The sequence below is a fragment of the Pungitius pungitius genome, chromosome 9, assembly GCF_949316345.1.
Source record: "Pungitius pungitius chromosome 9, fPunPun2.1, whole genome shotgun sequence".
In the NCBI taxonomy this organism is placed as follows: domain Eukaryota; kingdom Metazoa; phylum Chordata; class Actinopteri; order Perciformes; family Gasterosteidae; genus Pungitius; species Pungitius pungitius.
Window position 1 is genome coordinate 13,402,254 of NC_084908.1, and position 12,580 is coordinate 13,414,833.

The 12,580-nt window shown below is 42.1% G+C and overlaps 1 protein-coding gene across 1 annotated transcript in view; it reads right to left on the reverse strand.

Moving 5' to 3' along the window:
• Positions 1 to 12,580, reverse strand: part of rptor (regulatory associated protein of MTOR, complex 1) — a 103,874-nt gene that overhangs the window by 65,422 nt on the left and 25,872 nt on the right. Inside the window, exons 5-6 of the mRNA XM_037471005.2 lie at positions 3,831 to 3,989; positions 3,400 to 3,546 (exon numbers count right to left, since the gene is read on the reverse strand). Coding sequence (XP_037326902.2) covers positions 3,400 to 3,546; positions 3,831 to 3,989 — 306 coding nt within the window. The remainder of the gene's footprint in view (positions 1 to 3,399; positions 3,547 to 3,830; positions 3,990 to 12,580) is intronic.

Sequence of the window (12,580 nt, forward strand, 5' to 3'; positions counted from 1 at the left end):
GCCAAAACATTGCAATGGAGACACTGCCTGAGACATTATGAGAGCGTAATGATAATGCTTCATTGATCCCATTGAGGGAATTTTCCTCTCGCTTGGTCTCAAAGCAGACGGTCTTCAGTGGTAAACAATCCTCCTGCTCATTCTAAATAAAGGATTAGAGGTTATTGCAGGGACGGCATAGTCAATACTTGAGAAATGGAAAATTGAGGAGGCTTGCATTTGATGTTAATTATATTTGGATCCCTTGTCTATTCATGTGCTCATTTTGCTGTTTTTTTTCATCTGTCCAACACCACTTCTGTGGTTTGCTGAGAAGACTTTAATAATCAGTGCTTCTTCATGCTGCTCTGCCTTGTTTTAGTAGGAAATTATGGATCATTATTATCATTCTCCACAAAGTCTCTCAGTCACATTGCATCATATTGCTCATCCATTTTTTACTGTTATTTTTTTACAGACACCAGCACCATGCATTTCACAGCATTGCAATTAAAGGAATACAAAATCAGTTAGGTACCTTTTCTTTTTGTTCGTCTATAAACAAGAAATGTTATTACAATTCTAAATCTTGATTGCCTCTGAGAAGTACTCAATTTAATATGGAGCAGTTTTCTTTGAGGGGGCACAGACCCTAAATGTCAATATGATCACAATTGGCAAACATAAAAGGCGAGAAAATGCAGGCCCTTTCTTTACTCCCCTCCTGGGTTTGGTCTCAGGTCATTGGCCTCAATCTGGGGCATTACTTTGACTTTATTGATTTAACGTCTAGTTCAGGATTATAATTTGTCAAATTTGCAACCGGTTCCAAGGCAGAACCAGTTTTCAAGATAATTGAGGAGCTTTTGAGTCGTCCCTTGACGGCGGGGTTGGCGGTTTAAAGCCGCTCTCCAAGTCGTCCAGTGTCTTTGATGGAGACACTGAAACCCCAGTTGCTCCAACCTCTTTGCTGTTAATACTTCAAACTGCTATGAGAAAGACACCTTGAAAAGAGAACAGCTGCAGAAAATGTTGTTTAAAGTGCTAAAACTGTTTCTGTGTGTGCGAACACTTTTGGGGCTACATGCACCAAAGCTGGGCAGAGGGAGAGAGTGTTAGAAACAAATCAATCCGTCTGGCACAGATTGTTAGAGTACACTAAAAGCCCCGTCAATCAATGGACACGGTCACTGCCGTATATAAGCATTATGCGCATGTGTGAGAACATAAGAGCCTAAACACAAGCACAGCAGTGACACACCAGAGGTCCTGGATGGAAACTACTGCTTTGGCCTGCCGGCAGCTCAGCATCTGATGCAAGTTGAGGTAAAACCGCTCTACCCGAGGCGAGCACTGAGGGGGCGTCCTCGTCTTTCTACGTCCACGGGATGGGTCGAGTCGATGAGCGGATGAGACGAGAAAACGAGTGCAAGAGATCCATCAGGGTGACAGGATCAAACAACAGAAAGTCCTATTTCTACTGTAGATGGTGAAAATTCACCTCAAACAGAAAAGCGGCAACAAAAAAAAAGCATGAAAGCAATCAAATATTCATTCAGGTTTCCAGTTAACCTAAGCAAACTGCCCAAACTGGTTTGTGTTCTGTAGATTTATGTAGTGTATATACTGTACGGCCCTCCTGCTCTCTGCTAGTCATTAGTTTATTATGTTATAAGTGGTGTGGAAAAAGGTAGCAGGAGCTGAGACATTATGTATTTACTGAAAACGCTTCTATAAGAAGCTCTTCACACAAATGAATAAATCCTAATATTAGATAATGTATGCAACTCTGCATATGTCTTTTTTTTTTCAATCAACATGCATATTTAATTTCTCTTTGAAAGCCTTGCAGGCGTAAGGGGCTTGTTGGTTGTGCAGATGGATCGGTGCCATCTTCTTGGAACACAATTCCTTTTCTCTCTCATCCTTTCTAATGAGGAAAATGTTGATTCGCGCTGAGGCATGCACGCACGCACACACATGCACACACAGCGGCGTACGTTTCTAAAGCCTCCCGCTGTGTAAACCTCAGAAGAACATCGCCTCCTCAAAGAAGGCAAGAATCACGCGTGACAGCGATCCGAATGGAAAATACAACGACAGCATTGCCAGCAGAAGCGTCCACTGTAATTATCCTATTAGCATACTGTAATCTCACAGATTACCATGAGAATAACCATGACAGCCTTCTTTTTTCTCTTTTCTACCGGGAAAACCAGGGCGTGATATAATTACGGAGAATTCCTTCCCTTTTTGATGAGACTAATCTTACAGGTGGGATTCCAGGCGGGAAAATAATCACTTGCCGTCATGCACGTGAACTCACGGCCACCAAAACCCAACTCTAATCAAGCAATGCATTCTCCAGCATTAGCATTAATTATTCATTTCTTTGATAGAAGGAGCCTGATGTAAGCATCCAGGAACCGGGAGCAACAAACATCGAAGCAGTAAGACACACAGACAAACAAAGCACACACACAAGTCCAAGTGTGTCCTTGTGAGTGCTGCAAGGTGCAGTATAGACGCACAGACACAAACATCTCTAAGCCCTGCAGCTAATGCAGTGACCATGTTTGCTAAGTGCACGCAGGAAGTGAATGGATATTCAAAAGAAGCCGGTGGCCCTATAATAGAGCACTCAGAGCAGACACCACACACACGCACACACACACACGGTTGATACTGTGCTGTGGAGGAGTGTTGAAACACCGCCTCCTCCTTTCATATCATCCCCTTCAGCCATCACGTGTTCTGGTCTTCATCTGCATCTCCAAATAATAGTCCCTGTTGAGATTAGGCCTGTCGTGCTGTGGGAATCGTGTTCACCCAGCTAGTGTGTCTATTTAAAAGTGGCTGACAATGTGTGTTTGTGGGTGGGGGGAGGTGTACGTCGTGTCACAGCAGAGGGATGCAGGAGCAGGAGGGCGTGGGCGAGGTGGGGGACTCCTTGCTTGGATCACATCTTGCATGATTAAAAAAAAAAAAGTCTCTGGATTGCCTCTTTCTGTATCTTCAATTACCTAGCCCCATCGTACACTGAGAAGTCAAAGCACTCAGGTGGAAAAGTTTCTTAAGGAGCACCCCCGCATTTATCTGGGGGACTTCCTCTGTTTTCATAATGAACAATCAACAGTTAAGTTAAGCCCTGACACTTTTACCTTTAAAGTCCCTTTCAGGAACTTTTTATTGGTTATGAAACAGTCTCAATTACACTGATGGTTATAACCTAGATGAATAAATAAGGCCATTAGTGAATAATTAAATACCTAATTTCCGACGATGAAAAAGTAAAAGCATGATAGTATATTATTTCACAACGAACATAGTGTCTTTGATGCAAAGAACCAGAACCAAGAGGTTGGTTGCCGTGTTGTGACGTGCTGTAAACCAGTGTGTGTTGTTGGTGCGGTTGCCCACCTCCAGTTCCTGCTCTCTCTGCAGGGCGAACTGTTTAAACGACTTGACAATGATTCCCGCGTTGGAGCAGTCGTAGACAAAAATGGACGGGCTCCCCATCCATGTCTGCAGGTCGTAGATGGACAGCGGGATGTACTGGGTGTAGTTCTGAGAGAGGAAAAAGAGGGAGAGAGACTAGATGTCATTGCTGCCCGTAGTGCAATCTAGTTTATTTTAGTGTTGTAGATATCGGCCGCGGAGACGTCCGCCTGCTCTCACGTACTAGGTGGAACTCAAACATTTAGGGATGAATGAGAGGCTGAGCTAACACCTAGGCTCACTGAGCCTGGATAAGCTTACAGCTACATCACAAGCCTTGACCACAAGTTAAAAAAAGGTCAGTCCAGGGCTACTGTATAGAAAAGGAAGAGCGTATTACTCGCTTGTGGTACCTTATTAAAAACCCAGATCTCCCCGTTGACAGTGGGCCGCGGGACGCCGTGGCCGTTGTAGTGGAAGAGGACTCGCTCCTCTTTGGCGTTGCGTCTCAGTGACGTGCACAGCTTCTTCACCTCGTCCACCGTGGGGTCCAGACTTTGTTTGTAACGCGCCTGGAAAACAACGCGTAGACAGGAAGGCGTCAAACATTGATTGTTTTACATCAAAGACTGACAGATACAGAAGCAGGCTCCATGCTTTATTGAACAAGATTGACTTTGACAGTTTTTTCCATCCCCATATCAACATCTGGTTATTTTGCTGGGATATCAAAAGACGTCCTGAATAATGTTCGATGAAAATCACACAACATTTACACACCGACTTAACGCGCTTGATAATCATTATAATAGAGCCGATCAAGCATTACATCCTATTCATTGTGTAGAATGAGGCAATACCTGCTGATACTGGTGGAATTTGAATAAAAGTCATTTAGAGCGAACGCTGCCACAAGGACAGTCAAATGCTTGGAGGAGTACAAGTAGAAGCACATCTACGGGACACGGGGCTGGATAGCCTTGAGACCTTCTTTATGTTCCTCATGTTGTGTACGGCGTCACTAGGCGGTTGTGTGAGAGAAGACACATCGGCGTAATCCAACTGGGTCTTACATAAACACAACTAATGCAGATTATTTTAATCTGCATTAGTTGTGATTAAATTATCATTTAATTAGGACAATATAATACATTTTCAAGTTGAACGCTAGAGTATGACGTTCATCGTCAGCGAGGATTAAACTCAAGTTTCAAACTCCAGCTCAATAGCTTTTGTTGGATAGTTGGTCTTAATTTGAAGAAACTCATTGGAACGAAGGCAGTGCAATCAGAGGGTAAACAATGATGCTTTTACACTTCAGAGTATGAACTTTAAACAAGCTGTTGGTAGTATGAAGGTTGCAAATATATATATATATAGTACAGGAAATGACAACCTTTTGTTTACTACAACACAAATCAAGCATGACGGGGCTTTTGAGTGCAGATGCTACACTTTTTGCTGTTTGTGCTGCTGCGGTTGCTTTACTAGTGTCACTGTGTTTTCTATGCCAGCTGCAGCTTCCTTTAGATCATTCTTCACCCGTGTCCCTGATTTTATAACCGTGAACTCAGCGTGACATTCAAGCCTGTACGTGTGTGTTCATGTGGAAGGTTTATAGTGGGAGCAGGAAGACCAATTCATTGTTAGTACTGCTTTGCTTCATTGTGTGCGTGTTAGCATGAGAGGACATAGAGGTGTCAAATAGTTATGCAACAGAAAGGCACCAGATTAGACAAGACTGAATCATTATCACACTCACCAAGGCCCATCTGTTACATAACTAACAGGCCTTTTACTAAACAGCCGGCCTCAAGTGGCTTTGGATCACAGAGAAAAAGCCATATTTTAACCTCAACTTGTGAGCCTTTATCCATCAAACCGCCCCCCCAGAGCTTTAAAAAAAGAGGACACAGCTCAGCTCCTCGTATCGATACAAGTTTGAGCTGCAGCGCGACAGCATAGCGGACCGGCTGATTCAATTTGGCAATAATCAGATTGGAGCATCTGAATGCCGTGAGACGCGGCACTCATTCCGGCAATATCAAGTGGTATCAGACTGGCATAATGGTGTTACAGAGGAAACCTGCAGCGATGGAGGCATTACATTCGAAATCGGAGCTTGTGTGGGAGAGAGGGGTGAGTGATGGGGCGGTATCATTTCGGAAGGAGTGCCCAATCAAATGAGGAGAGAGGAATGCAGAGGTGTGTTCACACTACCTGCTTGTAGTAGTTAGTTCAGACAAACAGCATTAAGCCGCTTTGGCTAATATTTTCATTTACATTGATGTCAGTAAGGCATATTTCATTCAAGTACAAGAGATTCATATGTATGAAGAAGGCCCTTCTTTTAAATACGCTCTCCACAATCTTCTGGGAGCGGGAGGCATGGGTGCGTGTGACCCGACTCATCAAACATTAAACGCCTCGCGGAGGGGGGAGTCTCAGCTTCTGTGGGGACCAACTCCCTGCAATCTAAAGCTGTCTGCCTGTCGCTTTTTCTCTTTTTACCTCACCTACATTACAACCATCAACAAACTCTTTTCAAAAAGGGGAGCTCTGTGCTCCTTCTTTTGTCATTCATCATCGAGTCACATCCTGAGAACAGGCGACCTTTTAACGGCACCGTAAGCATTCAGAATGTGATTAAAATACAGACTAAAGCCTTTCTGGCTCTCACACACGTCAAGCTACATTGTAAAAAACAAAAAAGGCCACGTCTGTGGTGACAACCAACGTTAGGTCAATAAGTCAGTCACCGATGTGATAGAGCACGGATTTCTGAAAAGGTAAAACTAGGTAGTTGTCTCCAAACTGTGAAATATGATCATCACCATAATACATGACATTTGAATAAATGCCAGTTTGTAATGTTTTCTGACCTGTTGACCGAGCATCAACAATATCAAGAAGAAGAGGTGCCACCAAAGAGCCCAAAGGAAAATAATTACCCAACCACACAGTGCTGCCATCAGACAAGAGATACACGTATCAGATGGGCTACCAACAAACTCGAGAACAGCATCTATCTTCTCCTGTTTGCAGTTTATATATCAGTTTATTTTGTTTTGATTACTGTGTTATTGTGTGTGCCTTTATGATATTGCAAAATTTTAGCAATTTCTGCATTTGCAATGACAATAAATAACCGCGTGAAGCTTTCAATCATCTTGATGAATTCATGCGGTAAGATATTTACAGGCATGATGTTGAGCTGAAGGTTGAAAGGAAACATTTAAATGCTCATTTTGATGACAGCCCCGGCCACTCGTTGTCAAAGCCGCAATATCTTTTTTTTTGGCAGGGTCATTAAATCACACTCAGCTTCACGGCGTTTGACAGGTAGCTTTATCGCCTGCTTGGCCCGTCCCACAACTCAACTTTGAGAACCAAGATAAAATGGGATTTTAGCCGTTAACATTGGCTGAAAAAAAAACGTACATGTCAAATTTGGAGTGAATTGAAGCCCCAAGTAAAGAACTTCAAGTATATAAGGGTGTTGTTCACGAGAGTGTGACAACCAATGGAAAAGGCTTTTTTTATACGTGTTCCATTTAATTAAAAAAAAAGAAATATAGGTCGGGGATTTATGATTGCAAGGTACGAAATGAAGCAGCACGGATTCCATCATTACTGATCAGCACGCAGCAAAGCCATCTGATCCCAAAAAAGAGGAGAGCTAAAAAAACATTTTTTAAAACACAACTTCTCCATTCCATATCCAGGGCATAATAAAGTGCACGTACAGTACCAGTCAAGAGTTTGAACACTCTCTCAATGAACTGGATGAGAAAATGTGTCCAAACTTTTGACTGGTACTGTATTTCCAAATGATCTGACAAACAGCCAGTCTGATAAGTAGCAGGCCGGCGCGGCGGTCGTCATTTCCACAGTTACAGCAGTCCTGCTGGTGCCAGTGTGTCCGGCTGAGTCAGTTCCCAGCAGGTCGGCTGGAGCAGAGGGAGCGATGACACATCTCCTTTCTTCTGCCATCACACACCTCCTTTCAGGGATATGTCACCCACTCAGCCATTTATCAGTCCCTGTGGGTTTGGATGAGTTGGAAGAGATGCAGTCCAAAACACCACAGAAACATTTTAATAGGTTAACGTTCTATTGTCGAGAGAAAAAAAATATCGAATTGTACTCTGTTGGCGGAAAATTGATTGATCGCGTGCACACTGAGTTCTCTCTGGCACTCTGACCTCTCCCATGACCTTTGTGACCTCTATTCTGGGCTGAATCTGCTCCACAATGCTTTTGACTGGCCTCGTGTGATCCAACTGTAAGATATGTAATAGTACAGGCACACTCACGACTTCATTTTTTCTTCATCTGTTCAGATGCTGGAAGCGAGCGGTAGGAGTCAGAACACTGCTGCCACAGCTGACTAAGTGGCATGCGTTATGTAACTGGCAGAAGGTCCATATACACAAAGCACTTAAGTTTAAAAAAAAAATGAAATAACACCAAAAACATTTTTTTCCAGTACCAACGGTCTCAAACTCGAGTGAACAATTTTCTTTTGACTTATTGGTTCTTTTGACTTATAAGTTTTAAAGCACAGCTTTCCTCTGGAAACCATCCTCAGTGTTTGAGGCCTCTTGTCTCACAAACCTCTCTTACTTCAAACTTAGTAGTAAGTAGCGTGGCTGAAGGGTTTATTTAAGCGCACAGCTTACACAAAATAAACAAAGTCAATTGTAGACAATTAAGTAAAATGCTACATATAAAATATTCCCATATATACACCTGCTGTTCTCAACAGGTCCGTGACGTTACTGACTTTTGCATTGCATGGGTTGCATACTATGAAACATTATAGACACCAAACTTAAAACTGTGTGTGTGTGTGTGTGTGCGCATAAGCTCTACGCAAGCCATTTAGAATTAAGATCAAATTTGATTAACAAAATGCAACAATAGCTAAATTTCACACACATCTGATTTAACTTATGTGCTTCTTATTTGTTATGATTTACTTGCTATTTTTCAACTATAAAATACTAATGTCATTTGTTGGGGCGGGTATTGTTGATATTAGTATTTATACTGCTCACGTTTTCTTACGCAGTGAGCTTACATGTTTGCAATGTTGCTATATTCCAAAACGGATCTCAGTCCTCAACCTCTAAAGTACTGACGACAGAACCTTCAACGCGTAGTGGACCATCAGCCCGGGGACAGAGCTTAGAGGCCGGTGTCGTATGCGACCGTGACAACTCAATGTTATGTTAAAATGTCATTATCACAGAGATTTTAAAGGGCTCATCCCTCGGCGGCCTGTACCTGATGTGCATACGTAGTTAAAGCAGGGACCATTTAATGCTACAATAGCAGAAAGGCCGACACGTTCTAAAGGCACACACAGGATGCGAGGTCATTGCTCCAGTAAAAACAATGCATTTCAGGGAAATACAACCAGCCAATAATGAGTTTTTCTTACATTGTAATGAAATCTGAAAACTAATACAAATGAATAAATGGATCGTCAAAGTACTGAAGCAGTTTTATTTTGTGTTGGCTTATCCTACACAAAGATGGAAGTTTTAGGGAACTTTGAATCTGCTTAATGAGACTGAAACAATAAACCAATAAAGACATCCGTTCCTCGAACAAACAATTATTGGATAGAGGAAGCGTGCAGAGGGCTATTATAGCGCAGTTAAATGAGTTATCTTCCTACAGAAACGGTCTACTTGCCAATTGAGTTGGGCAGAATTACAGCTCATTATAAAAGTGTATCCGATGATCCAGCAATTTCAGTCACTATCGGCCTGATATCTGGTCTGTGTGCAATAAAAAGTAATTCATTTAAAAACATTCATATGTATAACTACAGTGAAAATAGGAATTTATTTGAAATGTTTTTTTAAAACCTATATCAAGACAAACAAGGAAAAGATGAGAAGCTCTGCCAGAAGAAACAACAACTTTGGGGGAAAGAATTCAGTTGTAAAATGAGAAAAAGACCTAGAAATTAAAATAGACTTTGAATTATCTCTGTGTGAAATTTACATAACATTTCATAATATTTAGTTGTTTTTAAAATATATATATATATATATAAATCTAAATGATTAAACCTGTCACAAGTGTGTTAATTTCAGGTCTGCTGTCTGTTTTGTATAATGACTTGCATCAACTTTTTTTATGTAATTTTCACGCAACAAGTTTAAACACAAAATGCCAAAAAGTAGCTTAGATATACGAAACTTGTAATTTCCATATCTTCATTAGAAAATGAAATCCGGTATCACTTTCTTACTGCGTAGCTGCCACAATAAGAAATGTGGTGGAGTAAGGTCAGTCGCTGCAGCTCGGGTCCAATTCCGTCCCTCTCGGTTGGGTTTTCAGCTGCTCTGTGGTGTGACTTATCAAAGCCTTCCACTCTGGGCTCTGGTCAGCTTACATCGCACGTCAGGGCTACTCCATCTCTGCAGGGGGGCACGACTTTGACAGGTTTTGTGACCTCTTTGTAAGTCCTGAGCGCTACGCCCATCATGTGTCGGCAGGAATGAGCAGAGCTCACGCAGCACCGCTCTATAAAAGGTATACAGTCGTTTGCTTGTGGGACATCATTTTGTGATTTTTGCCGGTTTAAGAAGAAAAAAAGTCAGGCACATCTAGCAATACGGGTGGTTTGACACAATTCCAGGCAATTTAATGGACTTTTTAAAAAACGCTCGCACAGCTGCATTATATAGTGTGGAGCTTAAATAACATCTCTATTTGTGCTGCATTTTTGCCTGCAGCAAGTGTATTTATGTGCGATGTCTGTCTGCATGTGTGAGAGACAGCTCTAAAGAAAATTAGATTAAAAATATTCAACAATAGCTACATTTCACATTCATCTTATTCAGTCATCTCTTAGATGTTACGTAATCTTGACTGGACGTTTAACTCATTCACACGTCCTTCATATTGTGTGTGCAGTTGCTACTCGAGCCCTTTGAGAAGACACAGAAATGGCTTTTGTCCAGTGTGTGTGTGTGTAAGTATACATGTTGCCCTGGACATACATCCTCTGGTGGCCTACCACAGTGGGGACATTAAAGTCTATTTCCCACCTCCCTTCCTGCCTTATTCCAGTAAAACGGGAGGAGGAATCCATCACTAAGAATTGTTCTCGCATCATGTAATCTAATGGGCTTTTAAGAAGTAGCCCCGGTGTTATTGCAATGAGCGCGAGAGCATTTCTCTCCATTCAAAAGGAGTAATGGTTGCTCAGGAAGCCCCATTCATATTGGCCTGATTGCAATGGCACAGAGAAAAAAGGCTCAAGATGAATTTACTGGACTGGCGACGCGTTATTTGAGGAAAATAGCATTCAACCATTCAGCACATTTGTCACAAACCTCCGGGCAACTTCCTCTGTAGATTTATATTACATGACCTCCAGCCAAAAAAAACCCACCAAGTTCTGTCTGAATTGCAGATTATAAAATAATTACTGTTGCATCATTAACCTTTACAAGCGAGTGAAAGAAAAACAGAACTCAAAGTTATTTACTATTCACGATTAGCACAAAGCTTTACAATCTGGCCGTTTAGGTGATTACCCTTAACCTTTAGGATTATGACACATCACCGAAGACACATCTTAACCTTTGGTAAAACAATGGCTGCGTACGCTTCAACCTGCACACAGTCCTATTTCTGCTTTCAGACCAACACATGACAGGACGCATGCAATCTGCCAGGGATCTTAAGCATAGCAACACATGAATTATAAATAAAAACGGCATATTTATTTGAATGTGTAAGTGTAAGAACATAGTTTATTAAACTGGACAACCAACCATTCAGGGGACGCAGGATCTAGAAGGTTGACATGTATTGGAATAAATAAAAAACAAACAGCTAAAGGGACATATCACAAGATGGGTTTTGTCCAAAATATAATAGCAGACAAATAGAAAAATAAGAAGGGAAGGAGAAAGTGTAGGAAGGTATGAGCATACTACAAGGTGTAGAGGAAAGAGGAGGTGTGAAATGGAAAGGGAGCGACCAGAGGAAAGTAATCATCGTCACCTCTGCTTCCAACATCCTGAAGGAGAAAGCTGATAGTGTGCGAGGATCAGGCGATGCACTTAACGGAAGATGATGGAGAGGAGTCAAACCATATTAGATAAGAGAAAACTCATGTTTCTATTCTCAGAGTGTCATATAACGCTTATTTATTAAGTCAAACACATTTAAATGTTTGACTTAATAGGCCATAAGCGTGATTTGACTCGTCGTGGGATTATACATTTTAGATGGCGGAAATTACAACTGATGTAGGTGGTTTTGAAATGGACTAAACCATAGCTTCAAATAGGAATTTTGCTGGATGTGGCGAGGTCAAGAACAGACCTGCACACAGACTTATGTATCCGAGGGAATGAATAAAAAAAGTTCTGCGCATGAAACTCCTTTAAGCCAATATGAAAATGTGGCGTCTCGCTGAGCTCCATTATCCGCAGTAAGCCGATTGATTCCTGCCAGCTCGGAGGAAACTATTGTGTGACTGGTCGTGACCTCTGACCTCTCTCGGATAGGCCAAAATAGCCCCATGTCTATCAATACGGTACCCCATGACACCAACAGCAGGCAGCCGGCTCTTTCCTGTGTGCTGATCAGAGGGGGGCTCAACTATATTAGATACACACCTGCTGGTTTTAATCATTTACAGTGAACACTGATTGAACGAGCTAATCAGTGGTAAGGACTGTGAAGGATGAAGTCCTCTGACAGTGATCATTTGACCTCAACATGGTCCCGCAAGGACTGTTTGGTCTACAACACGCTTGGTAGATTGGTATTGCAGGGGTGTCAAAGTTGGCGCTGTTTGGACAAAGAAAACGTTAAAAATCTGCGTGTCGGCTGCAGCTGGCCTTTGCGCGCTGTTGCTCGTGGACCACGGTCCACTTTTGCTGCAGACTCCTCACTCCACTTGCATCGAGCAGTTGCATTGCAAAGCAAGCGGCCCGCTCCACACCGCGCTACGCAATCCTAGGAGCCACGTCATGAATGGGCAGTGCACGAGTAAAAACAAGCCATAGTAAGAAATGTATGAGTTTTTAAGAAAACGAAGACAAGTTTGGCTTGAAACCAGAGTTTTCCAAATGGAAATGGAAGGACTATTTCTGCTTCGCTGAAAAAAACTTGGAAGGTAATT